The following is a 27,268-nucleotide window of genomic DNA, read 5'->3' as shown; positions in this document are numbered from 1 at the left end:
AGCAGCATTGCCAGCAGAGCCAGAGAGGTGATTCTGCCACTTTGCTCTGCTCTGCTGAGACCTCACCTGCAGTGCTGTGTGCAGGTCTGGAGCCCTCAACACAGGAAGGACATGGACCTGATGGAGAGAGTCCAGAGGAGGGCCATGAGATCGGTCAGGGGGTTGGAGCAGCTCTGCTATGAGGACAGGCTGAGAGAGCTGGGGGTGTTCAGCCTGGAGAAGAGAAGGCTCCAGGGAGACCTAAGAGCAACCTGCCAGGACCTGAAGGGGGCTACACGAAGACTGCAGAGAGACTGTTTGCAAAGGCCTGCAGGGACAGGACCAGAGGCAATGGCTTCAGACTAGAGCAGAGCAGATTTAGATTGGATGATAAGAAGAAGTTCTGCACCATGAGGGTGGTGGAACACTGGAGCAGGTTGCCCAGGGAGGTGGTTGAGGCCCCATCCCTGAAGATATCCAAGGTGAGGCTGGAGAGGGCTGAGGGCAACCTTATCTAGTTGGGGATGTCCCTGCTGACTGCAGAGGGGATTGGACTGGATGAGCTTTGGAGGTCGCTTCTGGCCAGGACCATTCTATGATCTTCTCCTGAAAGCTGTGTCTCTCAAAGAGCATGTGCAGCAAGGAGCTCCCTCGGGAGACTGAGAGATGAAAAGATAGACAAGAGACACAGGATGGGCAGGCAAACAAGGTGCAAACAGAAGTGCCTCCTGTGCTGATGGCTTGTTTCCAAAGAAAACCAATAGGAAAAGATTAAAGGAAGTAATTTTCAATTTTAAGCACAGCCTTAACATGATAGAAAGGGACAGTAAGAACAACTGAAACACACTCAGGGTCTGAGAGAGATGTCTTGGCTGAAGGTGTTGCAGCGTTTTCCATATTTGTCTGCTTTATTTTTAACCACCCAGAGCCTTGGTCAACACTTCCTTGTAAAAGAAGGAAGCAGAGGAGGAGTGAGGGGCTGTGAGGAGAGAAGCAACAAGGTTGGAAAGTGATGATCTTCCCAGCCGTGAAAGTCAAAATTCCTACTTGAAACTAAATCCTCCTGGAACACTACACAGGCATGAGGGGAAAGGGGAGGGAAGGGAAGAAAGAAGATCTATTACTTAAGCAGACCTGAAATTCAGAGGAGGGGGAAAAAAAAAAAGGAGAGTTAATTCCCTGCCTGAATGTCAGAGATGGATCTGAAACTGGGCTTGCCCCATTCCCCCCTCCTTCGCCCCCACTAAAACGAAATACAGGGGAGGTGGGTTGGGTGTTTTAAGAGGGGGGGAAGATAAAGCCACCCAACTCCCTTGATCTTCTGAAGCCCTGAACTCTCACATTCCATTTATAGCTCGAGCTGGAATGACATCCCCCTTGATTAGCAAGCTGTCCAATCCAGCTGCATGTGTCAGGACTGTACGAGGCACTAAGTGAAATATATATATGCCCTTAAGAGTTTAGCGCGTCGGGTCCAGCGCCAGGGCACAGGCTCTAGCTCATTCTGACCACTGCTCCTCTCCCAGGAAACACTCCTAAGGGTTTTGGGTTGGGTTTTTTTTAATTTGTTTTGGGGGTTGGTGGCTTTTTTTTCTTGGGGGGGGTTGGGACACCTTTACTTTCAAGTTTAAGCAACACAAAATGGCACCAAAGAAGGATGTAAAGAAGCCAGCAGCAGCAGCAGCGCCAGCACCTGCGCCAGCACCAGCACCTGCCCCAGCTAAGCCCAAAGAACCTGCAATCGACCTCAAGAGCATCAAGGTAAAGGGATGAACATGTGCTGAGTGTGGACAGAGAGGGCAAAGGCAGCTGAGGCTTGCAGGGAAAGGCTGCTTGTGCTCAGCTCCCGTGTGGGGACTGCAGTGAAATGAATGAGTAACCTCAGGTGATGGATGTGCTGACCTGCCTGAGCTTGCTTTGATTGTTTGAGTGGCTGGAGGGGGTACTAAGGCATGACACGTGGTTTAACCCACCAGTGAAGCCTGGAGATTTCAAAAGTGGTTTGGAGTGTGGCCCTTAGAATTTGTTGACAGATCAGCAGCAGTCAGATGTTTGATAAAGCTAAATTTAAAAGGGGGATGGGGGGTGGGAGGAATACAAAAGAAGAAGAAAAAGGAGGAAACAACCCCAAAAGTAGATACATGAGGAGAGGAAAGGGTTACTTACACTTGAAATGCAGTGGGTTTCCCACAGCACCCTGTTGAAACCAACCCTCAGTTTGCAGTTTCCCCTCAAATTCCTTCCCAAAGTTTGGCAACCACCTGCTGAGGCTTGGGTGATGTGTCCTGAGAGCAGCAGGGCTTACCTCGAGCAGCAGAAAGGAAAGAGGGTTTGGAACAAGAGGGCTGTGGCAGTTCCATCTGTGGTCTTTGCATCAGTGCTGCACAGCAAACACTGAGCAAGACCACCAGCTGGGAAACCATGGATGGCAGCACTGCCAGCTCTTTGCTATCACCTTTACCTATTTGCTCAACATGTGCAATGTGCTGCAAATTGAAAGCAAGCAAGAGGGGGAAGAGCCTTGTGGGGTTTCCCTCTGACTGCACTTCCATCCCAGTATCTCATACTGGCTGTGGGCTTTGTGTGCTAACCAACATCATGGATCCTTGCCTTCAGAGAAAACTCTCCCATGGGAAATCATTTACCTAGGAGAGAAAAGAGGGAGGTCAAGTGGCTAAAGGGATGAAGAGACAGAGCAGTTTCTCAGAGTAGGACTATAAATAGTTATTCTCCACCTACCTTGCAAGCTGATTGGTCCTTAGAGCAATTTGCTGGATTCTGCGTAAGGAATCGTGCCTATTATGGAGAAAAGAAGGGCTACAAAGACTCCTAATAGGACCTTAGGGAGAAAAGAAGGGCTACAAAGACTCCTAATAGGACCTTCTGGAGAAAAGAAGGGCTACAGACTCCTAATAGGGCCTCTTAATTTTCATCTGATGATAAGTTCTGTTCCAGGTACCTTAATACCTGGAGTCCCAAGGTCAGGACCTGTTTGAAGCTCATTTCAATTTTCACAGTTGTGACTCAGCCTCTTTGTGAAGCAGTGCAGCAGCTTCTCATCAGGCTGAAGCTGAACCCACTGAAACATGAGCAAGAAGGGGGGAAAAAATAAACGCCAGTTTTAAATGCTCTGAGTGATCATAGTCCAGGCTGCATGAAGAGGTCACTGCTGTTGAGCATACTGTCTAAAAATGAGCTCAGACCTCCAGAGATGAAGGGGAGTGCAAGCTGGATTCCCTACTAAATAATTTCATAGGGTTGGATAGCTCTCTGTGCCCAGTTCATTAGGAGGAAATAGAATTTTCAGCTCCAGTGATCCTAGCTAATGTGCCTTTACATAAATAGACTTCAACTAATACATTAGCAGCTGAAAAATCTGAAGCATCCTCTGCAGCTCCACTCCTTCACCCTGGCAGGAAATCCATATGGTAGTAGCAGAGAGAGAACACTCCAGGGTTTGTCATATTCAGACTGATATAAGAAGAGATTACCCCCCTGAATTCTTTTGAAAGAGAATAGCAACTGAAATATTTCCCTCTGTCAGTGGGGGAGCAAAACCTGGGCTGGTTAGTAAAGGCAAAACTGTTCTGGTAGCACTAAGGGCAGCAGGGCAGCAGGATTGTCCCTGCTGGCAAATAAGGGAAGAGAGTAAGCCAAGAGCAGAGTGATAGAGGTTGCAATGTGAGGGGTGGCACAGCCCCCTGCCCTGCATGCTTGTTGCTAGCATAGTATCTCCCCACAGCTATCTCTTCCACTCTTGGTCATGCCCTTACCAGGCAGGGAGGAAGGTGCTTCCCAGGGGAAGACAGAGCTCACCCCAGCAAAGGAGGCTGCAGAGCGATTCAGAAACCCATGCTGCTGGCAAGGGTGACACAAATCCCCTCTATGCCCTATCTTACTTGTGGTGGGTTGAGAATTCCCCCCAAAAAACTATACAATTTGCCAGACCAGCTCGGTGGAAGAAAATGAAGCTCTATTTGTGAGCAAAACTACAACCTAAAGTATGGAATGCAATGAACCTGTACAAAACACACAGTATCCAAGTATTTGCAATTTACAAACTGCACAAGAATCCCCCTGGACAAAGCAGGGAGCTACTAATAGCTTCCCCCTCCCTGCTCCCTTACCCCCCTGTACACGATAAAGGAGAGAGAAGAGAGTTGTTTGACTCAGCCACAACAAAGCAATGCAGCCAAGGTCAGCAAAGCCAGCAGAAGCCAGAGCTAATATCTGCTAGAGTGAAGGAAGTGAAAAGAGAGAAAGTTAGTATACTCAACTAGCTTTTATGTTTGCTATCTGTCCCACGGGGTTATTTAGAACTTACCATTGATTTCCTTTTTACATCCAGTGGTGATTTGTTTACATTCTACTACTTTCTGTTCAAGATCTGTGGAGAATTTTCTAGGCACAGCCTAAAACTACCACGTTACCTCTTTCACCTGAGAGCTCATGTGGGTCAAGGGCTGTCCAGGCAGACTGTGGCACCCTCAGTGCTGAGCAGTTTGAGAAGGTACCGCGAACCACTACGCTGCCTTGGAGCAGGGGTTAGGATTCAACAACTTCCCAAAGTCTCAATCAGCCAGGATGGTTTTTCATCCTTTGAGAGTGCAGGCAGTGAAGGAAATCAGTGTCTCCTCATAAGTGAGTTGCCTGGGAAATGTGGCAGAGTCAGGAAGCCAAATGTTCTGAGCCTTAGCCCAGTCCCTTAATGAATCTCCCATCGTTCCCTCCAACCACCAAAGTCTCAGCACAAAAAAGACACAGCACCAATTCCAGCAAAGCTCTAGAGCCAAAGAGCACTTAAAGACTAATCTTTTGCCCAGGATCAGTGAACAACCCTGTCCTGGGGCTCTTTGCACTGATTTATCAGGTGTAAAGCCAAAGCCCCCAGCACTTTGAAGAAGAGCATCAGGTGGGCTCCCCTCTGCTCTTCAGGGAGACCAGCAGCCACCCGGAGCCTGCTGCTGAGGAGGTGGCTGGGAACACCAGGCTGCAGCACCACTGTGGCCTGGGGAGTCCCACACCAGGCAAACCCACAGAAAGGCTCTGTTGGCTTTCAGAAAGAGACATCCATGCCCCTTTTAACTGCTTACAGTTGGAGTGGGTAAGGGTAGGGCTGCCTGATAAGGGTTCACAGCAGCCAAGTAAGTTACATTTGGCAGTGCTGCCTGCTTGAAACTGGCACCAGAGATCACAATATTTTCCAAAACAAACAAGGTGAGGGGGTTGCCAGCGTGGGTAGTGATTGTTTTTGTGTTATCCCTCCCCTTGGATGCCCTGCTTGGCCCAGCTTCAGAGAATCTGTTGTCTGAGCCTCATGGGGTGCACCACTCTGAAACTCAGATTTATCTCCCCTCTCTTAAGAGGTCTCAGAAGCTGGGGTCTTGTAAATGCAGGCACCCCAAAACTGCCTGTTGCCATGACAGATCTTTTACCCTTTGCTGTTCTTCCCCCTCCCCACCTCCACCCCCCTTTAAATTGACCCAGTTAAAGCAAATATTTGATAGTTTGCTAGTACCAATAGCAGCTGGTAGGGGATTTCCTATTTTTGAGCACCATCTGTTGACTCTAAAACCAAGTAACAGGAACATCAAGCTGCTAAAGGCTCAGATCAATCCAACTTAGGCTCTTTCTCAGCTCCCCTTATTTTATAGTACAACCACCACAGGAAGAGAGCCAAGGCAGGGAAGAAGAATTAGGTTTTTAAATGGAAATGTAAAGGCCCTTTTCCCCATATTCAGGAAACCACAACACAAAAATGTTGCACAAACCTTTCCAGACTGAGCTCCTGTTTCCAGTTTCCCTTATTACATGGCCTGGATTTGAACAAGAAGGAGACAGGTTAAAAGAGACAATTGTAAGTGAGAAGAGAACAGGGGGATGGCTTCATCTTACCAACAGAAACTAGCCATGGTCAAAGGCAAAATGACCACAGGAGTCATTTTCTAAAGAGACTCCCCCCACCCCAAGAATTTTAGTCAAATCTGTGGCCAAGGACACTTCTAAAGAGATGTTTGCTGCTTCAACTTCCTTCTCCCACGTTGAGTTAGTGAACAGGGCTACTACAGGTCTGCCTCTGCAACAGCTGAGATGAGACACCGATGGTGAGCAACATCTCAGGCTTGGTTTGGCAACTGGGGAAGCGTGCAATGAGCAACTTCACAGTGCTCACATCAGTTGAACTGACAGGCAACCTATGTTGTTGTTTTTTCCTGGAAATGTCAGAGCCCTTCCCAGCACAGGCAACCAGCCCTTGGACTGAGACCAGGCCCATAGCGTTAACTGGGACCTTTGGGGAGTGCAGTGCTTCATAGGCTTCTGCTCTTCAGGTGATGATCAGAACATGTAGCGCCCTGATGGGTTTCACACCTGTGGTGAGTTGAAATTACCCTCCCCCAACCAATTTGAGATAATTACTCCCAAAATAAAATTGACAGACTAGATCAGTTTGGGATGGAAGGAAATGAAGCCTCTCTGGTCCAGGGGACAGTTCACCTCCTCCCCCCACTCCCTCCCTCCCTCCTTCCCGGTACCTCACATAGTAGTCCATACAGCGATCCCCTGGTGGCAAGACCACGAAAGAGAGGGAGGAACGTTGCAAGCAGAAGCAACAGAAGAAGAAAAGAGAACAGGGAAAACTCTTTATGCCTCTACTCTATATCCCCATTAGCAAGCCAATGAATACTATAGACCTTAGCATTATTTTCCCTTTGCATCCAAGGGTAATTTATTTTACCTTCAATCTTTGCAGTCATGATCTAGGCTAAAGTTTCTCCCTCCAACTGTAACAGCACCTGAGTACCCTCTCTGAGGAGAAACTTAGGTTCTTGCAAGGATCCATGGTGTAAGTGATGCTCATTTGGTACACAAAGCTTTCCATGCTGATGTTTTAAAGGCTGAAATCCCAGGACACCAGTCAGGCCATGCCCAACTGCAGGCAAGCTACCTGTATCTTTATGGGGGAAACAATTGTACATCATCAGCTAGGAAGGACTTGGGGAAATAATTGAGCATCATCAGCTGGGAAGGACTTGGGAACATAATGTAACATTATCAGCTACAAAGGACTTGGGGAAATAATTGAACATCATCAGCTAGGAAGGAACTGGGGAAACAATTTAATATTATCAGCTAGGAAGGACTTGGGGAAATAATTGAACATTATCAACCAGGATGTTCTTGGGAAAATAATTTCATATTATCAGATAGGGAGGACTTGGAAAAATAGTTTAACATTATCATCTACAAAGGACATGGGAAAATAATTGAACATCATCATCTAGGAAGGACTTGAGAAAATAATTCAACTTTATCAGCTAGGAACTTGCTGAGGCCATGGGTAACTGTGTGATGCATGCTAAAGCTTGCTGCATGGAAGCATTTGGTTTTTACCTACAGAGCTCTGAAGGAAGTACAAAGTGTTTCTTCAAGTGTCCTTAATCCTGATTACATTCACTGCTCAAGTGGGTCATCTCTGAACAAGTATTGCATTGGATGTAACCAGAGACAGAGAGAAAAAAAAAGTGACTTAAAATGCACTGACAGAAAGCTTCTGGGCTGGAGGGCAAGCAGGGCTGCAGATGTCAGCTGAAGCACTCAAAGAACTGTTGAAGCTGCAGACAAGGCCCATGTGGAGCTGTGGAGTGAGAAGAGGAATACTGACAATAGCTTTGCTCCCACTGCTGAGGGAGCTTCTTTCTTGGAACTGGAGAGTTTCTGCCTGAAAGCTTTGGCACAGGTCTTCAGCTTATGTCTGATCTAGGAAGATTCACTGAGGCTGACACTCGAGCTAGGCAAGGTCACCAGTCCCCACTGCCCTTGCGGGTAGGAAGGGGACAAGTGCAAATATCACTTAGCCTTAAGAGATGTACAGGTGCCTCTCTGACAACATCCAGACCAGCTTCCAGCTACCACTTTGAGCAGAGCAACCTCATCCAAATCCCTTGCTCCAGTGAATGCCAGCACTGATGCTGGACCCACATCGGTGGCAATTGATAAACCACTGGACAGGCAAGGTATGGCAGAGGAAGGACATGGACTCCATGGAGCAAGTCCAGAGGAGGACACAAAAATGATCAGGGGGTTGGAGCAGCTCTGCTATGAGGACAGGCTGAGGGAGCTGGGGACGTTCAGCATGGAGGGAAGAAGGCTCCAGGGAGACCTAAGAGCAACCTGCCAGGACCTGAAGGGGGCTACAAAAAGGCTGCAGAGAGACTGTTTGCAAAGGCCTGCAGGGACAGGACCAGGGGCAATAGCTTCAAACTAGAGCAGAGCAGATTTAGATTGTATGTTAGGAATAAGTTTTGCACCATGAGGGTGGTGGAACACTGGAGCAGGTTGCCCAGGGAGGTGTTTGAGGCCCCATCCCTGAAGATATCCAAGGTGAGGCTGGAGAGGGCTGTGGGCAACCTGATCTAGTTGGGGATGTCCCTGCTGACTGCAGGACGACCTTTGGAGGTCCCTTCCAACCCAGAGGATTCTATGATTCCTTGATTCTATAAAGGTGTATCCCAGGACAGGCAACTTGGACATGAGACTCAGCCACACACCAAGTCATCCCTTCAGGGCAGTGCTGGAAACCAGAAGGAAAAGGAAACAGCAGCCACCACTTAATTTTCTTGACAAAGTTTTCAGAAGAAATTTGACTCCTTTTCTTCCTAAAGTGCTGCTAGGCAAAAAGTCCCTCAAAAGCAGGGACTATGCACATGTATCACCAAGAGCTTTTTCTTCAGGTCTCTTAACCTGAACAGTTACTGGGGTTGTTCAGCCTGGAGAAGAGGTTTCAGGAAGACTTAAGAGCAACCTGGCAGTACCTGAAGGGGACTACAAGAAGGCTGCATAGAGACTGTTTGCAAAGGCCTGCAGGGACAGAACCAGGGGCAATGGCTTCAAAGTAGAGCAGAGTAGATTTAGATTGGATGTGAGGAACAAGTTTTGCACCCTGAGGGTGGTGGAACACTGAAAGAGGTTGCCCAGGGAGGTGGTTGAGGCCCCATCCCTAGAGATATTTGAGGTGAGGCTGGACAGGGCTCTGGGCAACCTGATCTAGTTGGGGATGTCCCTGCTGACTGCAGAGGGGGTTGGACTGGATGACCTTTGGATGTCCCTTCAGACGTCCCTTCCAGCCCAGACTATTCTATGATTCTCTGTAGAATTAATTGGGAAATAATGATTTGCTTTTTAAAGATCCATTTTATTATTTTTAATAAGATCCTTTTTAGTCACTCACAGCTTCAGCAGCATTTTAAAAAACCAAACTGCCTGCAGCCTGTGGAGAGCCTGGGAAGTGTCAAGCTTGGGGAGAAACAGTGGGGTTTAAAGAAAACTACCGAGAGTAACATTTCAAGAGCTGCCTGAGGTAATTTCAGGTTGTGTGGCAAAGTTTTCCTCCATCCATTAAGAGATCAAACCAGATCAAAGGCACAATATTGCTAACATGCTGTTTAAAACCACCTTAGAGACGGTGACAGATAGTCACAGGATCTTTGAGCTCCTTACATAAGGCAACAAGAAGGTGACCAATTTAGCCAGTGACGAGTAAAGAAAGAAGTTGTCTGTAAGGAAAGATGAAACAGCCGAGCTGGAACTCTGCCCTGGCTTGGCTGAGGCTTTTCACATCTTATCCCCACTGCCAACAAGCACTTTGGCCTGGCTGGGATACCGCAGAGCAACACTTTCAGTGACATTGATGCCACAGCACAGCCGCTGGGAGGCACATTCAAACAACAAATCCCTTCCAGGGTAGGGGCTCCAGAACCTCACACTGCCTCTCACATCCTCTAACTGCACTTAGTTTTGTGTGGAAAGGGTCATTTTTATGTGCAAGCCTTTCCTCCTTCTCCCCCTGCCCAAACACCTTTCTCCTTCCCCTCTTCCTTCCTCCCAGTAAAGCTGATGAAATCTGTTCAAAATGATCAACAGCACAGCTAGAACACATAGATTTGTCAGGGTTGGAAGGGACCTCAAGGGCCATCCAGTTCCAATCCCCCTGCCACAGGCAGGGACACCTCACACTGGAGCAGCTTGCTCGCAGCCACCCAGCCTGGCCTTCAAAACCTCCAGGGATGAGGCTTCCACCACCTCTTTGGGCAGCTCTCCTCTCACAACAGATCTTTGTTTCTCAAGAGCTCATCTGCTCCTACTGCTTCTCCCTCTCATAAAAGGCTAAATCCATCAGGCTGTTGATTCTTACTTAAATGAGAAATTGCCTCTCTAAAATGTGTGGCATCAATCAGAGAAGCTATTGAACCGTGGTGAGGGATGAGAGAATGACAACTCACTTCTCAGAGGGACTTGAGAGCTGTGTAATTCTGCACTCAGAGATTTCTGCTAGAAAATATGTGCAGCTGTATTCAACGAGGAGCAGGCACTGATGGTGAGCAGATATCCTGTGAACTGCTGTAGGCACAATCCTAGCTTATCTCCAGTGGAAAAAAGGGGAAAAAGGAAAGAAAGAAAAAAAAGTGTGGGGGGAATAATTTTCTTTGGTTTAAGGAGACAGGTGCTCTTCACCCCTTCCCAAAGGAGTATATAAAATGCTCCACACAGCACTGGAAAGAATTGGAAGTTTAAATGGAAGCACTATTCATAACTACATGTCACAGTGTAAAGGCATACACAGTGTCACAGGACCACAGTACATTAACGGTTGGAAGGGACTTCCAGAGATCATCCAGTCCAAACACCCTGCCACAGCAGGACCACTCAGGGGAGTCTACACAGGAATGCATCCAGGTGGGTTTGGAAAGAGTAGGAGACTCCACAACCTCTCTGGGCAGCCTGCTCCAGGCCTCTGGCACCCTCACTGCAAAGAAGTTTCTCCTCATGTTCAGCTGAAACCTTTTCTGTTTAAATTTGTATCCATTGTTCCTTGGTTTATTGCTGTGCACCACCCAAAAGAGCTTGGCCCCCTCCACTTGACCCCCAGCCCTCAGCTATTGATAGACATTGGTCAGATCCCCTCTCAGCCTTCTCTTCTCCAGACTAAACAGCCCCAGGGCTCTCAGTCTCTCTTCACAGGGGAGATGCTCAAGTCCCCTAAGCATCCTCCTGGCTCTCCCTTGGACTCTCTCCAGCAATCCTCTGTGTCTCTTGAACTGGGGAGCCCCAAACTGGACACAGTATTGCAGGTGTGGTCTCAGCAGGGCAGAGCAGAGGGGGAGAAGAACCTCCCTAGCCCTGCTGGCCACACATTTCTTGCTGCACCCCAGGATCCCACTGGCTCTCTTGGCCACAAGGGTAATAATAGCAAGAACAACAACAATAATAACTCTGTCCATACATAATGGCTCAGCCAAGTTGGAGAAATTCAGGTCCTTCTGGTTCCTTCAACCTTCCATTATTTCTCTGGAGCTATGAGGGGTGGCTATTTCAAACCAAGCTCCTTGGAGTTCCACATCTCCCATAAAGCCCAGAGACTAGGCATGGCCTCTGACAATGCAGAGAACACTGTCTGGATCAGAACAAATATCAGATCACTGTAAATTACTTCTTTCTATTTCCTGAAGTTTATGGAACCTCCTTACAGAGTAAGAAATCTCAACTTTAATTTCTTGTAAGGAGTGTTTGAAATATTTTCTGTGCCACTCTATCTCAAAGTGGGGGTCAAGTGGAGGGGGCCAAGCTCTTTTGGGTGGTGCACAGTAATAAGCCAAGGAACAATGGAGACAAACTTGAACAGAAAAGGTTTCAGCTCAACATGAGGATAAGCTTCTTTGTAGTGAGGGTGACAGAGGCCTGGAGCAGGCTGCCCAGAGAGGTTGTGGAGTCTCCTTCTCTGGAGCCTTTCCAACCCCGCCTGGATGCAGACTCCCCTGGGTGATGCTGCTCTGGCAGGGGGTTTGGACTGGATGATCTGTGGAGGTCCTTTCCAACCTCTACTGTTCTGTGATTCTGTGAAAGCAGGCATCATTTTGAGATGCGAAAGACCCTGTTGGATTCAAACAGGGAGATTCTTAATTCATGTGAATGAAACATGCCTGTGCTAGACTGTTTCTCGCCCCAGCAAAACTCTGTCCAGTGAGCTTTTTCATTTGAGAGCAGGTAACAAAACCAAGGGCTTATGTAATGTGCTCCTATTTCCTCCTCTAAATTCTGAGCCAATCTCACACTGCCAAAAGATCGGTCAGCTTATATGCAGATCCCTTCTCAGTCTATACCTATTTGCCGGCCCATTCAAGCCAGGTAACCCAGGTACCAGTTTTCTATGCCCAAGATAAATGCACCCCAATTATCTGGAGAGAGACTTTTCACAAGAGTGCCCAGGACAAGGGGGTTGAAGATGAGGGAGAGTAGGTTTAGATTGGATCTTAGGTAGAAGTTCTTCAGTAGGAAAGTGTTAAGACTCTGAAATAGATTGCACAGAATGGTTGTGGCTGCCTCCTCCCTAGGGGTGTTTAATGCGAGGCTGGATGGGGCTTGGGCAGACAGGTCTAGCTGAGAGGTGTCCCAGCCCATGGCAAGGGGGTTGGAACTAGATGATATCTGAGGTCCCTTCCAACCTAGGCCGTTCTATGATTCTATGGTTCCATGATTCCATGATTCTATGATTCCATGTTTCCATGGTTCCATGATTCTATGATTCTGTGATGCCATATTTCCATTATTCTATGATGCCATAATTCCATGATTCTATGATTCCATGATTCTATGATTCTATGATTCTATGATGCCATATTTCCATGATTCTATGATTCCAGATTTCCATGATTCTATGATTCCATGATTCCATGATTCCATATTTCCATGGTTCCATGATTCCATGATTCCATGATTCTATTTTCTGCTTGCCATCTAAAGTCTTTTGGCATGAGTTTTGTTGTAGCCAACCATAAAGCTCATCTGGAAGTAAGAAAAAACTATCCTCTTAAAAAACAAACAAATCAATCCTGTTTCCAGGGGAACAGAATATTTCCCAGTTCCCAGCACTGGGGAGTAAGAGGCTGAGGGCAGGAGGAAAATTCCACAAAGGCAATGTGCTACATTGGCCCAGGCAACATTTCAGCCCTGCCAAAGTCTTTAGACAGCTCCTCTACGAATGCATTGGGACTGATGGCCGAGATCTATATTCGCTTTCTCCCTGCCCGAATTGCAGCCCCAGTCAGTGCCAATCAGGAGGTCTGCCCTGTGCTAAACCTCTGATAGCTAATCCAGACAGAGGCACCAACCCCCTTGTACAGGATCACAGGATCAGAGGATGTTAGGGGTTGGAAGGGACCTCTGGAGATCATTGAGTCCAACCCCCCTGCCAGAGCAGGACCATAGAATCCAGCACAGGTCACACAGGAACACATCCAGACAGGGCTGGAAAGGCTCCAGAGAAGGAGACTCCACAACCTCTCCGGGGAGCCCTTTCCATGCAGCCACAACTGATCATGGCTGTGCTTCATCCCCTGTGCATCCCTGCTCCCACAGGCTGACAGATTGCAAGGAGCAGGAAGACAGAAGTGCAGGATTGGCAGTGGAGCATTTTTTCCATACTCAGGATTAATTATTTTCCAGCTATTTCTCCCCAAAATGCAAATAATCTGTTTGCACAGAATGTTTCCCAGCTCAAATGGCAAGCTCAGAAAAATTCTTTCCAGTTCTACCTTTACTTTTCAAGATAGGAGGCAGGAGGTTAATGTCTCAAATGCAACCAAACATTTTGACATAGTTTGATTGATCAGTTTAAACAAAACCAATGAAAACCCAACCATACAACCCCCCCAGTAAAGCTAAGATCTGATTGTTTCTTTCAAAGCCTTCAAAGGGACATTCACAAAGATTATGCTTATCTTCAGGGCAACTAAGCAAGCTACAGGACAAAGTTTCTCTCACTAATTACATTTTGTCCTTAGAAAATGAGCAGCAGTGAATGCTCCGCAAAGGGAATCAATAGAAATTAGAGAGGAGATCCATGCTGGGACCTGTTACTGTCACACAACCGTTCCCATCCTGCTTCCATGACAATCTTGACCCAGCTGAGGTGACAAGGAAGGAAAAAGCAGCTTGGAGCAAAGTTTTCTAATCTTTTTACATTGAGTCACAGAATTGATTTGGAGGCTTGACCTGGGCTTGGAGAGGCAAGATCTTCGCTATCGAAGAAGATCAGCCTCTACCTCCTGCAATCTACCTGGAAACTGCCCACTTAAAGTCCCACCCTGACCCCTCTATTCTGTAATTCAGGAACATCTTCCTAGCTCACAAAGCCTTCTGGGGGGGTCTTAACTCCTATCACAGCTTCTTCCTTGCCTCCACACTTGCAAAAGTCTGGGCAGCACCTCCTATCACAGGAGCTGCTGGCCAGCCGAACTTCAGACCTAGAGGAAGAGTGTCCTGGATTGACTCTGTGACATTCTTTTCCCCTGCCCACCCCTCAGCCACTACCCCAGCAATACAGTTGGGTCCAAAACACACAGATAAATTTCACCACCCTTGAAGGTATTCAGAGGGTGACCAGAATAGCTTCAGTCAGGCACCACCTCTGCCAACAGGTTAGTCTGCTCAGAGCCAGCAATGGCTCAAGCTGAGCAGCCAAGCAGCAGCACCACTCAACTAATGTTCACCTTTGTTGCCCATACAAGAGGTTGAGCAAAGCCCAGCCAAGGTGCAAGGACCATCCAGCTGCACCCAACACAACCTGCAAGCCGCATGTGAAAGCAGCCAGCTGGGCAAACATGGCACCTCTCACCCTCAACACTTCAAGGCTCATTGGAGAAATAGAATCCTTCCCTATAAGGAAGCCTTGGTTAAGTTTGGACATGGAATATCTCCATTGGAGAAGTATGGACCCAGAAAGTGCTGACATGAATCAAACTTACTGCTTGCCACACTCCCTGCCCCTCTCCAGCCTCCTAAAAATAGTCCTCCTGAGACGTCGATCAAGACACGGAGCCTCCTGTCACTTTGCCCTAAGAAAGCTAAAGAACTCGCCAAGGGGAGGGACCACTTCCTTCTGACACCTAATCCAGGCAATGCCGTCAGCACCCCCACATAAATAAGGGGAAGGCAGGCCAGGGAAGCAGGACCACTCTCAAGACCTCTCAAGCCAATCCCTCCCGCCCGTCCGCTGCTCTGCTTTTCCAGCTCTAAGCCATGGTGGGTCCACTGGAAAGCTCCTTGGTTAGCAGCGAGGCAGCCTAGTTTAGGGCAGCAAATTGGGAGTTGTGGGAGGAGGGAGGGTGGGGAAGGATGGGTCTAGAAGGCAGCTCAGGATTGCTTGGGTTTCCTTCTCAAAACCTGAAGGACTGTAGGAGGTTTTTTCCAGGTAGCCTCAAGTTCCTTAGCAGGCTAACATGCAGCTCCAGGCAGAAGGGTTACAATTTTGCTAGTGCTGCCTGCTAAAGCCTTTTGTAATTCTCCAGTTGGATGGAAAGTACCAAAGCAAAGAAGGAAAACAGCAATATTTTTATAGAAATAGATAGCTTAGTTTAGTGCTGCCCAGGGAAGGGGTGGGGTTGACGTGCCTGGAGGTGTTTAAGAAAATCCTGAATGAGACATTTAGCACCATGGTCCAGCTGACTAGTTAGGGCTGGGTGATAGGTTGGACTTGATGATCCTGGAGGTCTTTTCCAACCTGCTTAATGCTGTGATTCTGTGAAACAATGTGCTGCCAAGAGTTCAATTTGGAACACAAAGGCATTGGTTTTAATTTCTGTGCTAGTGTGAAGAAGAGCTGATTGTTAAAAGCAAGGGCCTTAACAAAGCAGGTCTATACTAAACATGACCTGATGGTGCATCAACGATTTCAGGGCTTTCCCTGGGGTGGGCAGGTTCTAAGGGAAGCTTCAAGAACAGAGCCAGTGATGCATTTTTCACAAGAGAAGTTGCTAGTTTAGGTTGCCATGGCCTAATTAGGTAGTAGGCAGGACAGATGTAAGAACACTCAGCTCCTCTGTGCTATTTGCTTTCTCTCAGTGCATTTTCAGAAGTATAGTTCTCTTTCTCTCTCTCTCTTCCTTTCCAACTGCAGTCCTTCACTCCTGACCAAATTAATGGTAAGTGAAATAAAAGTTAAACTTTTAATGGGGAGGGGGAGGGCAGACGTTGGGGGAGGGTGGGGACACAGAACTGCTAAGGAATGTTACATGTTCACCACTCTTAACAACTCTTCTGCTGCTTGCATCCCTCCTGCGAATCTGAGAGGCTCTTTTTGCTGCTTTGGAAGATGACTCATGGCTTGAGCTGGATGCTTTAGAAAACAAGCAGGTTCTCCGCCCCCCACTCCCCAGCCCCCCCTTCCTAAGCTATTTTTTGTGATTGATTTCCTTCCAACAGATCGAGTTCTCCAAGGAGCAGCAGGATGGTAAGTTACAAGAGAGCCAGTGTGGGTTGTTATCTTTCATGTGCGTGGGTTCGCGGAGGAGCTACAGGCTCAGAGCTCTTAACTGTGACATAAAGAGGAGCTAGGACTCCAGCTGGGATAAATCTTCACACTCTTGACTTCAGAGCAGCAAGCGCTGACTTATGCTAAACAAGCACCTGAGCATACCCTGACACGGAGCTTATATGGGTGCTTGTGTGCTGCCCAAGCTAAGGAGTTTGAGCCATGGTAACGAGAGGAACTGTGCTGCTGTTGCCAGCTCTATCTACTGAACATCTTCCAGTTGTGCTCCTCCTGTACTGACCATGCTCAAGGATGCTGAAAACAGGGGCTTGCAACTGAAAGTGATAGGCAAAATAAAGGGAGGACAAAAAAAAAAAAGAGGGAGCTGGCTGAAAATTTAACTCAGTTGCAGCAGCATTCCAGTTTTCCATGAAGTGAAGATGTAGGAGGCCTACAGGTCACTTTTACCAGGAGGTGTGGTAGAAGGGGAGGAACAAAGGCATGAATACATTCATGAAGAGTGGAAGCTCTGTCAAGCTGTGCTGCCATCCAACCAGAGCTAGACAGGCTGAGAGCTGGCTGCAGCCAAACCTCATGGAGGTCAATAAGGACAAGTGCAGAGTCCTGCATCTGGGGAGGAGTAACAGCAGGCACCAGGACAGGTTAGGTAATGCCCTGCTGGAGGGCAGCTCCATGGAGAAAGACCGTGGAGTGCTGGTGGGCAGCAAGTTCTGCAGGGGACAGCAATGTGCCCTGGTGGCCAAGAGAGCCAAGGGGACCCTGGGGTGCAGCAAGAAATGTGTGGCCAGCAGGGCTAGGGAGGTTCTTCTCCCCTTCTGCTCTGCCCTGCTGAGACCACACCTGCAATCCTGTGTCCAGTTCTGGGCTCCCCAGTTCAAGAGAGACATAGACCTGCTGGAGAGAGTCCAAGGGAGAGCCATGAGGATGATTAGGGCACTTGAGCATCTCCCCTGTGAAGAGGGACTGAGAGCCCTGGGGCTGTTTAGTCTGGAGAAGAGAAGGCTGAGAGGGGATCTAATCAATGTCTATCAATAGCTGAGGGCTGGGGGTCAAGTGGAGGGGGCCAAGCTCTTTTGGGTGGTGCACAGCAATAAGCCAAGGAACAATGGAAGCAAATTTGAACACAGAAGGTTTCAGCCCAACATGAGGATAAATTTCTTTGTAGTGAGGGTGCCAGAGGCCTGGAGCAGGCTGCCCAGAGAGGTTATGGAGTCTCCTTCTCTGGAGCCTTTCAAACTCTACCTGGATGCATTCCTGTGCAGACTACCCTGGGTGATGCTGCTCTGGCAGGGGGGTTGGACTGGATGATCTCTGGATGTCCCTTCCAACCTCTAACATTCTGTGGTTCTGTGAAATAGTTAGCAAGTGAGTGATGTGCTTAAATTGTTGCTTATAAACACAACAGTGTGGATATGCTGCAATTCTTGACCATCTTGCTGTGTTCTCTGCTTCATGGATCATCAGCAAGTTCCACATGATTCCCCCTACCCCCCCGCCCTTGTTAGAAAGGTTTGATTAAAAATTCTGACATGGACAAAAATCCTCGTTGAAGCTCTGGAAAGCTAATCTGGAATTGTTTTAAACACCTTAAGAAATGCATTTGGACTGGAGTAAATAATGTAAGCTTAAAAAAGTGTCAACCATTCAGCAGCAAATTATTTACAGCCAGAAGCCTACTAAGGATTTAGAATGGAAGATACAAGGATTTACCAGAAATCCAGAAGGAAAAGAACAGCTAGAAGCAGGGAGAAGAAAGCCCTAAACTTCCTGAACAGCAGCCTGCTTGGCTTACATGATGAGAGCAATAAGGAAAGACATAGTGCAGTAAGTGAAACTGTGGAAGCATTTATTTTTCCTGCAGTCCAAACACTCCTTCCTGTTCACAAAAATCCATTTGTGTGACTCTTCCTCACTTTGGAACTCTAAAGCTTTTACAGAAAGGTTGGGATGGTTTGTGGAGGAAATGCCATCTGATTCTAAGCTGTGGACATCGACAACAAAGCCAAAAGTTCCTTTCAGCTTCCCTATGTATTTCAGATCATCCAGCTGCTGTAAGGCTGCAGTGACTGAACCAAGCAGTGGAGCAATCTAAAGCTACTTAAGAAAGGGGAGAAATTCCCAGGAACAGAGATGTCCCACCCTCAGGAACTATTTGCATCCATGCAGGCTTGACCTGCCAGCAGCTGCGTAGCACCCTCTTCACTGAGGGGTTTTAGTTGTGCTTATTCCAGCAGAGGCATAAACTAGGACTATCTATACCTATATCTATACCTATACCTATATCTATACCTATACCTATGTCTATACCTATATCTATATCTACATCTACATCTATATCTATCTATAAAAATACATTCAAATACACACTCCACAGCAAAGACCTATTGCAGTGAAATTCATGCCTGAGAGACAAGCTGGAGAAGAGAAGGCTCTGAGGAGACCTTCTTGTGGCCTTCCAGTGTCTGAAGGGGGCTACAAGAAAGCTGGGGAGGGACTTTTGAGGGTGTCAGGGAGTGATAGGACTGGAGGAGAATGGAGCAAAACTGGAAGTGGAGTGGTTAAGATTGGATGTTAGGAAGAAGTTCTTCCCCATGAGGGTGGTGAGACACTGGCACAGGTTGCCCAGGGAGGTGGTGGAAGCCTCATGCCTGGAGGTTTTGAAGGGCAGGCTGGATGTGGCTCTGAGCAAGCTGCTCTAGAGTGAGGTGTCCCTGCCCATGGCAGGGGGGTTGGAACTGGATGATCCTTGAGGTCCCTTCCAACCCTGTGATAGATCCATGATTCTATGAACTAAAATAATTTGTCTGAGCTCAGAACTGAGTGAACATAGAAATCCAGGAGATTTACAAAACAGAGACACTCTCCTGATGGCTTTGCTAATAGCAAACTGGCACTGGTTTATACCTGGCTTTAAGTGCCATTAATGCTTCAGCTAAAAGATGGGATCATAGGATATGAATCACTGTAGCTCTGTCAGCCCCAGCTGCTGGAGCAGGAGCTGAGAGACAGTTGGTGTATTGTAAGGGGAAGATCTACAGAGCTCCAGAAGGCTTTGATTTCATAGCCTGGAATAAAAGCTGTAAGGGGAGATAGCAGTAAAGGGCTGCAGGTCTCTTACACCAGACAGTCAGAGGGTTAGTTTCAGATGTATTAGATTACAGCCTCCCAGGCTGACATCCTGTATCAGCAGTTTCACTGGGTGCCAGCAGCTCTCCCAATGAAAGAAGCATATGGATGGCTGAAGCAAGAATCTAAATGCCTCTGTGTCACATGTCCCCAGCAGAAGAGGAATGAAGATCTGATTTCAAATGTGGTTTGTTACTCCTAAACCTGCCCCAAGGCGTGGAAACTACCACCTACACAAGCTGTGAAACAGAGCCTCTCTAAGCTTCTGGAAGTGCATCACAGCCAAGGGAAAGACATTTTCCCTTGGTTGGCTTGGACCTAAATCACAGCATCTTCAGACACTGCAGGGTGGAGAAGACTTGGACCTAAACCACAGCATCTTCAGATACTGCAGGGTAGGAAAGATGAACAGCATAGTCCAAGATGCTCTTGTCATAAAAAGCCATCTCTGCATCTTGTAACAAGACTCTTGACTCTTGCTCCTTCTCCTTTTAAGAGCAACTCCAAAACCTTTAAGTGTTTTAATTCTTTGCCACAAATACTCTAAACCCCTGAAATTAAACCTAGTAAGGTGATTAACATGGAGCTTTGCAACAGAAAATGAAGACTGGCAATGCAATGAAGACAACTCTCCATGCTTATCCTTACAGGTGAATTGTCTGTGCCTCAAGTTCTTTGTCATCAGCAAGAGAGAACTAAGTGAAGGTTGAAAGAAGCAGTCTCCAAGTGTGCCCACTGGAAATGTGCTGGAGCAAGGCACCACACAAGTAGTGTCACTGGAAAAGCTGAAAGCAGCAGGGACAGACCGCACAGGGGAGAGAAGAGAGGAAACAAACACAAGTAGCAAGGTCATTATAAAGGAAAAGTAGAAGTAGACACATTTGAAATTCACTTTTGAGTGTCTCCACAAGCACTGCGTGGTTGTGATGCTAGGATTGCTGGCAGGACCAGTGGAAGCAGGCAGATGTTTGGCACTGCTGGGTACTTAGATGAGTCTCAGTTCTCTGGTAAGCTAAAATGGATGATAAGATTTTTGCCTTCTGCTGTGCCACATCAAGAAACCTGTTCTTGAATGGCAAAGTTTGCAGAGGGCTTATGTTGCTCTGTACTAAAAATAGCATAGGGTCAATCACAATGCTACCCGAGGCTGGGAGAGCCAGGGAGAGCTGAGAAAGGTAGATATAAATGTTTAAAAATAGTGAAACCAAAATGTCAGAGGGGAGGAGTCCTTCTTGGCATTGTAGCCAAAGATTCCCATGGCTAACTCCCCCGGGAGTTGGTGGACCAGTGCCAGGAGACAGCTGGCTCACGTCTTTATCGATGTGGAGCTGCCTGCCTCAGTTTAACTGCTGCTCTTCCCTTGCAGACTTCAAGGAGGCCTTCCTCCTCTTTGACAGGACTGGTGATGCCAAGATCACCCTGAGCCAGGTGGGTGATATCATCCGGGCGCTGGGGCAGAACCCCACAAATGCCGAAATCAACAAGATCCTGGGCAACCCCAGCAAAGAGGGTAAGTACCCTGCAGTCTCTTATGGGCCCCTCTCAGGAGGGAGAATTGTAATTCAGCAACATCCATAGTCCCAGCAGGAGGAGGCTTTTCCTCTGATAGGGAGCTAGGGGGAATCTGCTGCAACCCTCCAGTCCCTTTTGAAGAGGATGATCAGAGAATCATAGAAAGGTCCGGGCTGGAAGGGACCTCCAAAGGTCATCCAGTCCAACCTCCTCGCAGTTAGCAGGGACATCCTCAACTAGATCAGGTTGCCCAGAGCCCTGTTGAGTGAGGTGATGCAGAATATGGTGCTCAGAAAGAGGGAAACCTCATGTTCAGGATGTATCAAGAGAAGTGTGGCCAGCAGAGCCACGGAGGTGATTCTCCCCTGCCACTCCACTCTGGTGAGTTCCCACCTGGAGCACTGTGTCCAGTTCTGGAGCCTCTATTACAAGAAGATGCTGGAGGTGCTGGAAGGTGCCCAGAAAAGGGCCACAAGGATGAGCAGAGGGCTGGAGCTGCTCTGCTCTGGAGACAGACTGAGAGAGTTGGGGTTGTTCAGTCTGGAGAAGAGAAGGCTCTGAGGAGACCTAATTGTGGCCTTCCAGTATCTGAAGGGGGCCTACAAGAAAGCTGGGGGGGGACATTTTAGGGTATTGGGTGGTGATGGGACACCATTCCCACTGGACATTCCTGTTTTTAATTAGAAGAATAGTCTCTGTTGTCATGTCTAAGAGATACTGAAGAGCTCATCATAGAATCACAGAATCATAGATTCACAGAATCATAGAATCTTAGAATCACCGAATCATAGAGTCATAGAATGTTCTGGGCCAGAAGAGACCTCCCAAGGTCATCTAGTCTGACCTCCCCACAGTCAGCAGGGACATCCCTTTTCAGACTGTAGGGGCTAAAGACTTGTGTTTTGCTGCGTTTTCTTGGTTTCTATAGTTCCCCTCCCCAAATCCACTCAAAGCTCAGCTAAGTCTAGAGTAAAGGCTAGAACGAGCTGTGCAAATCAGGTGGGAGGCTCTCCCACATGCTAGGACATCCATCCTGAAGGAACACCCAGAGAAGTCTCTAACATCCAGCAACCTGTGCTTTTCTTTCCAGAGATGAATGCCAAGAAAATCACTTTTGAAGAGTTCCTGCCAATGTTGCAAGCAGCTGCTAACAACAAGGAGCAGGGCTCCTATGAGGACTTCGTTGAAGGTCTGCGTGTCTTTGACAAGGAAGGCAATGGCACAGTCATGGGGGCTGAGCTCCGCCACGTGCTGGCTACTCTGGGTGAGTGACCATTAGCTCTGTGAGAAATTCAGGAATTGCTGCTGTTTTGAAGGCATAAGAGAGGTAGGAAAGACTGTCACAGGATCAGAGGATGTTAGGAGTTGGAAGGGACCTCTGGAGATCGTCGAGTTCAACCCCCCTCCCAGAGCAGGACCAGAGAATCCAGCACAGGAACACATCCAGACAGGACTGGAAAGGCTCCAAAGAAGGAGACTCCACAACCTCTCTGGGCAGCCTGCTCCAGTGCTCTGTCACCCTTACAGTGAAGAAGTTCTTCCTCATTCTGAGGTGAAACCTCCTGTGCTGTAGTTTCTATCCATTGCCCCTTCTCCTATCACAGGGCACAACTAAGCAGAGCCTGTCCCTGTCCCTTACTTCCTGACCCCCAGCCCTCAGATATTGATAGACATTGATCAGATCTCCTCTCAGTCTTCTCCTCTCCACATTAAACAGCCCCAGGGCTCTCAGCCTCTCCTCACCAGGCAGTGCTCCTGTCCCTTCATCATCCATAGGTCATCTATAAGTCTTTTTGTTACTAACCCCAAAAATAAGGGAAGATGTAGGGCTCACCTGGGTTGGTGAGGGGGTGTCTGTGTGACTAATAGCTATCTCCACTCTCCAGGTGAGAAGATGACAGAAGAGGAAGTAGATGAACTCATGAAAGGTCAGGAAGACTCCAATGGCTGCATCAACTATGAGGGTAGGTCCAAGGGTTCAGTGCCCTCTCATCCTACATTTTTTCTCTCTCAGAATTTCATTGCAGTTGGCTTTCAGCTTCTCAGACTAATCAGTTAGACAGAGCAACAGCTGAGTTAGGGTACATGGTAACAACTCTTGCAACTGCCTAGACTACAGTCACTCCCCCCCAAAAAGAAACTAGACTGAGCCACAGCAGAGAAGACTTGTTCATTCAGGACCAGATCTCTAGACTGAATTTGTGTGGGTCAGAAGCAGTGCCTGGAACCAATCCTGTCACTAATACTTAGATTAAGTGCTCTGTTTGTCATCTATTTAGCTTTTATCACATTTACACAGGAGAAAAGTTTGATTTGTCCAGCATGAAACACACAGGCCTTCTTAATCACATTGTTGGATGAAATCTAAGAAAGCAGAGGTGGTTTTGATGCCATCAGCTCAGGGATATCTGTTCTTTTCAAAGGTAGTTCCCAAAGTACCTTGCTCCTTCTAACCAGCTGCTCCTTCTAACCTTGCTCCTTCTTTGCTGCTCCTTCTAACCAGCACATCTGTGTTTTTCCACAGCATTTGTAAAGCACATCTTGTCTGTCTAAGTGGACCTCCCCCAGACACCACCCAGGGTATGTTTTTATTTGCACCTTGCCTCTTTGCTATCATTAAAAGCTTCTACGTGCTCATGGCCACACAGAGCTTACGAAAGCAACAGGACACCAGCTTCCCAGCAGTAAAAAGAGAAAAAAATGAAGCTGTAAGGCCTGGATCAGGAAGAGTGTGGCCAGCAGGAGCAGGGAAGTCATTCTGCCCTGTACTCAGCACTGGTTAGGCTACACCTTGAGTACTGTGCCCAGTTCTGGGCCCCCCAATTTAAGAAAGATGTTGAGATGCTTGAAGGTGTTCAGAGAAGGGCAAAAAGGCTGGGGAGGGGTCTGGAGCACAGGGCACAGCCCTGTGAGGAGAGGCTGAGGGAGCTGGGGGTGTTTAGCCTGGAGAAGAGGAGGCTCAGGGGAGACCTTCTTGCTCTCTACAACTACCTGAAGGGAGGTTGTAGCCAGGTGGGAGCTGGTCTCTCTTCTCCCAGGCAACCAGCAACAGAAGGAGAAGACACAGTCTCAAGCTGTGCCAGGGGAGGTTAGGGCTGGATGTGAGGAAGAAATTCTTCCCAGAAGTAGAGATTGGTCATGGAAATGTGCCGCCCAGGGAGGTGGTGGAGTCACCATCCCTGGAAGTGTTTAAAATCAGCCTGGATGAGGCACTCAGTGTCATGGGTGAGTTGGGTGATATGTTGTACTTGATCTCAAAGGTCTTTTCCAGCCTGGTTAATTCTGTGATTCTGTGAAGCTGTTCTCCAAAAGCAAACAGGAATGCAGATTCCTGAGTCTTGTTCACAGCTCTATAATTGGTTGGAAACTGTTTGGTAGATTTTTCAAGCATACCCAAACTGTGAAAAGAAATGCTCAGTTTGTTCATGAGCCTGGAAATGCTCAGGCTTGAATACCACTCCCTTATCTCTGTTGTCACACAAAATTAGAGCTTAACCTATGCAAACCACCAGCCTGAGATATTAATGCTATCAGCACATTGATTTTTTGTGTGTGTTTGTTTAAATAAAAAAGGCAAATTGAAGCACCACTTCCCAATAATTCATAGATTCCTGTAAATACAGAGCAGCCTGGATACTGGCATGAACTCCTGAGAATTGCTCTTCAACCAAAAGAATCAAAGAATCATACAATGACAGAATGGTTTGGGTTGGAATGGATCTCCAAAGTCATCCAGTCCAACCCCTCTGCAGTCAGCAGGGACACCCACAACTAGGTCAGGTTGCCCACAGCCCTGGTGAGCCTCATCTTGAATATCTCCAGGGATGAGGCTTCAACCACCTCCCTGGGCAACCTGTTCCAGTGTTCCACCATCCTCATGGTGCAGAACTTGTTCCTAACATCCAATCTAAATCTGCTCTGCTCTACTTTGAAGCCCTTGTCCTGTCCCTGCAGGCCTTTGCAAACAGTCTCTCTGCGGCCTTCTTGTAGCCCCCTTCAGGTCCTGGAAAGTCTCCCTGGAGCCTTCTCTTCTCCAGGCTGAACACCCCCAGCTCCCTCAGCCTGTCTTCATAGCAGAGCTGCTCCCACCCCCTGATTATTTTTGTGTCCCTCCTCTGGACCTGCTCCATCAGGTCCATGTCCTGTGTTGAGGGCTCCAGAGCTGCATGAAGTACTCCGGGGAAAAAAGCAGTCATCTGAAAACACTATTCCAGTAGTCATGATCAATAGCCAAAAGAGGGCATCCAAAGTACACAATCATTTAGCAGTTCTTCTACAAGCAGGGCAAAACAAACAACCAACCCACCCACCCACCCACAACCTTGATATGCTGCTGTTTAATAAAAAAAAAACCCACCAGCAGCTGTCTTTAAAATGCAGACAATAAGCCAGAGCAGGCCTGGGGCTTATCTGCAGTGTTAGTTATCCTGTACCAGGAAAGCAAAGTCCTAACTCCTGTATGAAACAGCAACCCCCTCCAAAGAGAAATCAAGGGCTCTGTCTGTCACTCTGCATTTCTTCAGTGACCACTGACTTCACGTCTCCTTTTCTTATTCCTTCTCAGAACAACTCCAAATCAGAACAACCAGATGGCACTTGAGATTCTTGCTCAGTCTGTCACCACCAGCATGGAAGCTGCATAGACCTGGATGAGGAGCCTCCAACCCCAACACTTTTCTTCCTTCAACCAGTGCATCCATAGGTAACCCCTCTGGGTGACTTCATTCAGTTGAAGAGCCTGAACTTTCACCGAGGCAAGCTAAATGGATCCAGCTGCTACCATCCAGGACCCATCCATCCATCCATCTTGATCATCTCTTTCCATGCTGTTTGCACTGAAAAAATGTCATCTCTTGGGGGGGAAAGAAAAAAAAAAAGGCATCAATAAATCCCTGTGGTCACTTTTTGGCTATAATTTTATTTATTTATTTTCCCCCTCTAAAGCTGCTCAAACCCACTGAAAGCAGCACTCAGCACTTCAGTTCTTTTCACTGTAGATTGGATTTCATAAAATAAAGTTCTATTAAAGCAAAGAGACAGAGATAGATAGATAGATAGATAGATAGATAGATAGATAGATAGATAGATAGATAGATAGATAGATAGTTGGATTGATAGATGGATAGATAGATAGATAGATAGTCTCACAGGATTGTCAGGGTTGGAAGGGACCTCAAGCATCATCCACTTCCAACCCCCCTGCCATGGGACAGGGACACCTCACGCTACAGCAGCTTGCTCACAGCCACATCCAGCCTGGCCTGAAAAACCTCCAGGCATGAGGCTTCCACCACCTCCCTGGGCAACCTCTTCCAGTCTCTCACCACCCTCATGGGGAAGAACTTCTTCCTAATATCCAATCTCAGTCTACCCATTTCTAGTCTTGTTCCATTCCACCCAGTCCTATCACTACCCAATACCCTAAAAAGTCCCTCCCCAGCTTTTCTGCAGCCCCCTTCAGACATTGGAAGGCCACAAGAAGGTCTCCTTGGAACCTTCTCTTCTCCAGACTGAACTACCCCAAGTCTCTCAGTCTGTCCTCATAAAAGAGCAGCTCCAGCCCTCTGCTCATCCTCATGGCCCTTCTCTGGACATCTTCCAGCAACTCCAGATCCTTCCTGTAATGGGGGCATATATATAGTTAGATATAGATATAGATATATAGATATAGATAGATATAGAGATATAGATAATATAGATTATATGGATATATAGACATAGGTATACACACAGCTCCAGGAGGTCACTCTACTCAGTCCTAGTGTAAAGTGCTTGCTTTGGGGACTGGGAGAAGGAGTAAGCAGGGAACTACCTCCTACAACAGCACTCAAGACACTTTTGGTGGAAGGAGACCTGATAGCTGCTGTGAAAGCAGCTCCCAAGGTGGCACTTGTCCTAGTGCACCAGCAAAGAGCCAAAATCAAGGGACTTGCTGGCCCTGCTGTGTGGGACCAGGCAGAATCACTCTTCCCAGTAAAATCTCTTCCAAAATGCTGCAACAGCAGTTCCCCAGCACTGTGAAGAAGGGATCCTAGCTGCTGCCTGTATTTAGAGCTTTATGGAAGACTAAAATAGCACTCAGAAATATTACCCACCCCAAGAGGCTGTGTATGTGGGAACTGGTCCTGAGGCCATCACACCCAGGCTGTGACAAGAAGGGTTCCATTGGCTCTTCAGCAGTGACACTGGGAATAGATATTTCAGTCTTTGGTGAGACCTCACCTGGAATATTGCATCCAGTTCTGGGCTCCCCAGTTCAGGAGGGACAGGGATCTGCTGGAGAGAGTCCAAGGCAGGGCTACAAGGATGCTGAAGGGACTGGAG

At 47.6% G+C, this 27,268-nt stretch overlaps 1 protein-coding gene across 2 annotated transcripts; it reads left to right on the top strand.

Moving 5' to 3' along the window:
- Positions 1–1,451: 1,451 nt before the first annotated feature.
- On the top strand, positions 1,452–23,524 carry MYL1 (myosin light chain 1). 2 transcript variants are annotated; one of them, XM_068137878.1, is made up of 6 exons: positions 1,452–1,740; positions 16,237–16,264; positions 20,799–20,942; positions 22,035–22,208; positions 22,831–22,908; positions 23,469–23,524. In XM_068137878.1, the coding sequence occupies exons 1-6, from the start codon at positions 1,621–1,623 to the stop codon at positions 23,495–23,497; spliced, it is 573 nt and encodes a 190-aa protein (XP_067993979.1). In that variant the 5' UTR covers positions 1,452–1,620; the 3' UTR covers positions 23,498–23,524. The 2 variants fall into 2 exon arrangements, with proteins under 2 accessions (XP_067993979.1, XP_067993980.1); XM_068137879.1 differs by lacking the exons at positions 1,452–1,740; positions 16,237–16,264 and adding exons at positions 14,956–15,057; positions 15,932–15,956.
- The last annotated feature ends 3,744 nt before the right edge of the window (positions 23,525–27,268 follow it).

The sequence above is a fragment of the Melanerpes formicivorus genome, unplaced genomic scaffold (genome assembly GCF_026170545.1).
Source record: "Melanerpes formicivorus ecotype bairdi unplaced genomic scaffold, bMelFor1.0.p_v2 SCAF_5, whole genome shotgun sequence".
NCBI classification, from domain to species: Eukaryota; Metazoa; Chordata; class Aves; order Piciformes; family Picidae; genus Melanerpes; species Melanerpes formicivorus.
The sequence above is the reverse complement of the archived record's forward strand: the minus strand, read 5'-3'. Positions and strand labels throughout refer to the sequence as shown.

Coding starts and splice junctions, on each gene's coding strand:
- MYL1 (XM_068137878.1), top strand. CDS start 1,621: ATGGCACCAAAGAAGGATGTAAAGAAGCCAGCAGCAGCAGCAGCGCCA. Junction 16,265..20,798: donor CTCCAAGGAGCAGCAGGATG/GTAAGTTACAAG, acceptor CTTCCCTTGCAG/ACTTCAAGGAGGCCTTCCTC. Junction 22,909..23,468: donor TGGCTGCATCAACTATGAGG/GTAGGTCCAAGG, acceptor GTTTTTCCACAG/CATTTGTAAAGCACATCTTG.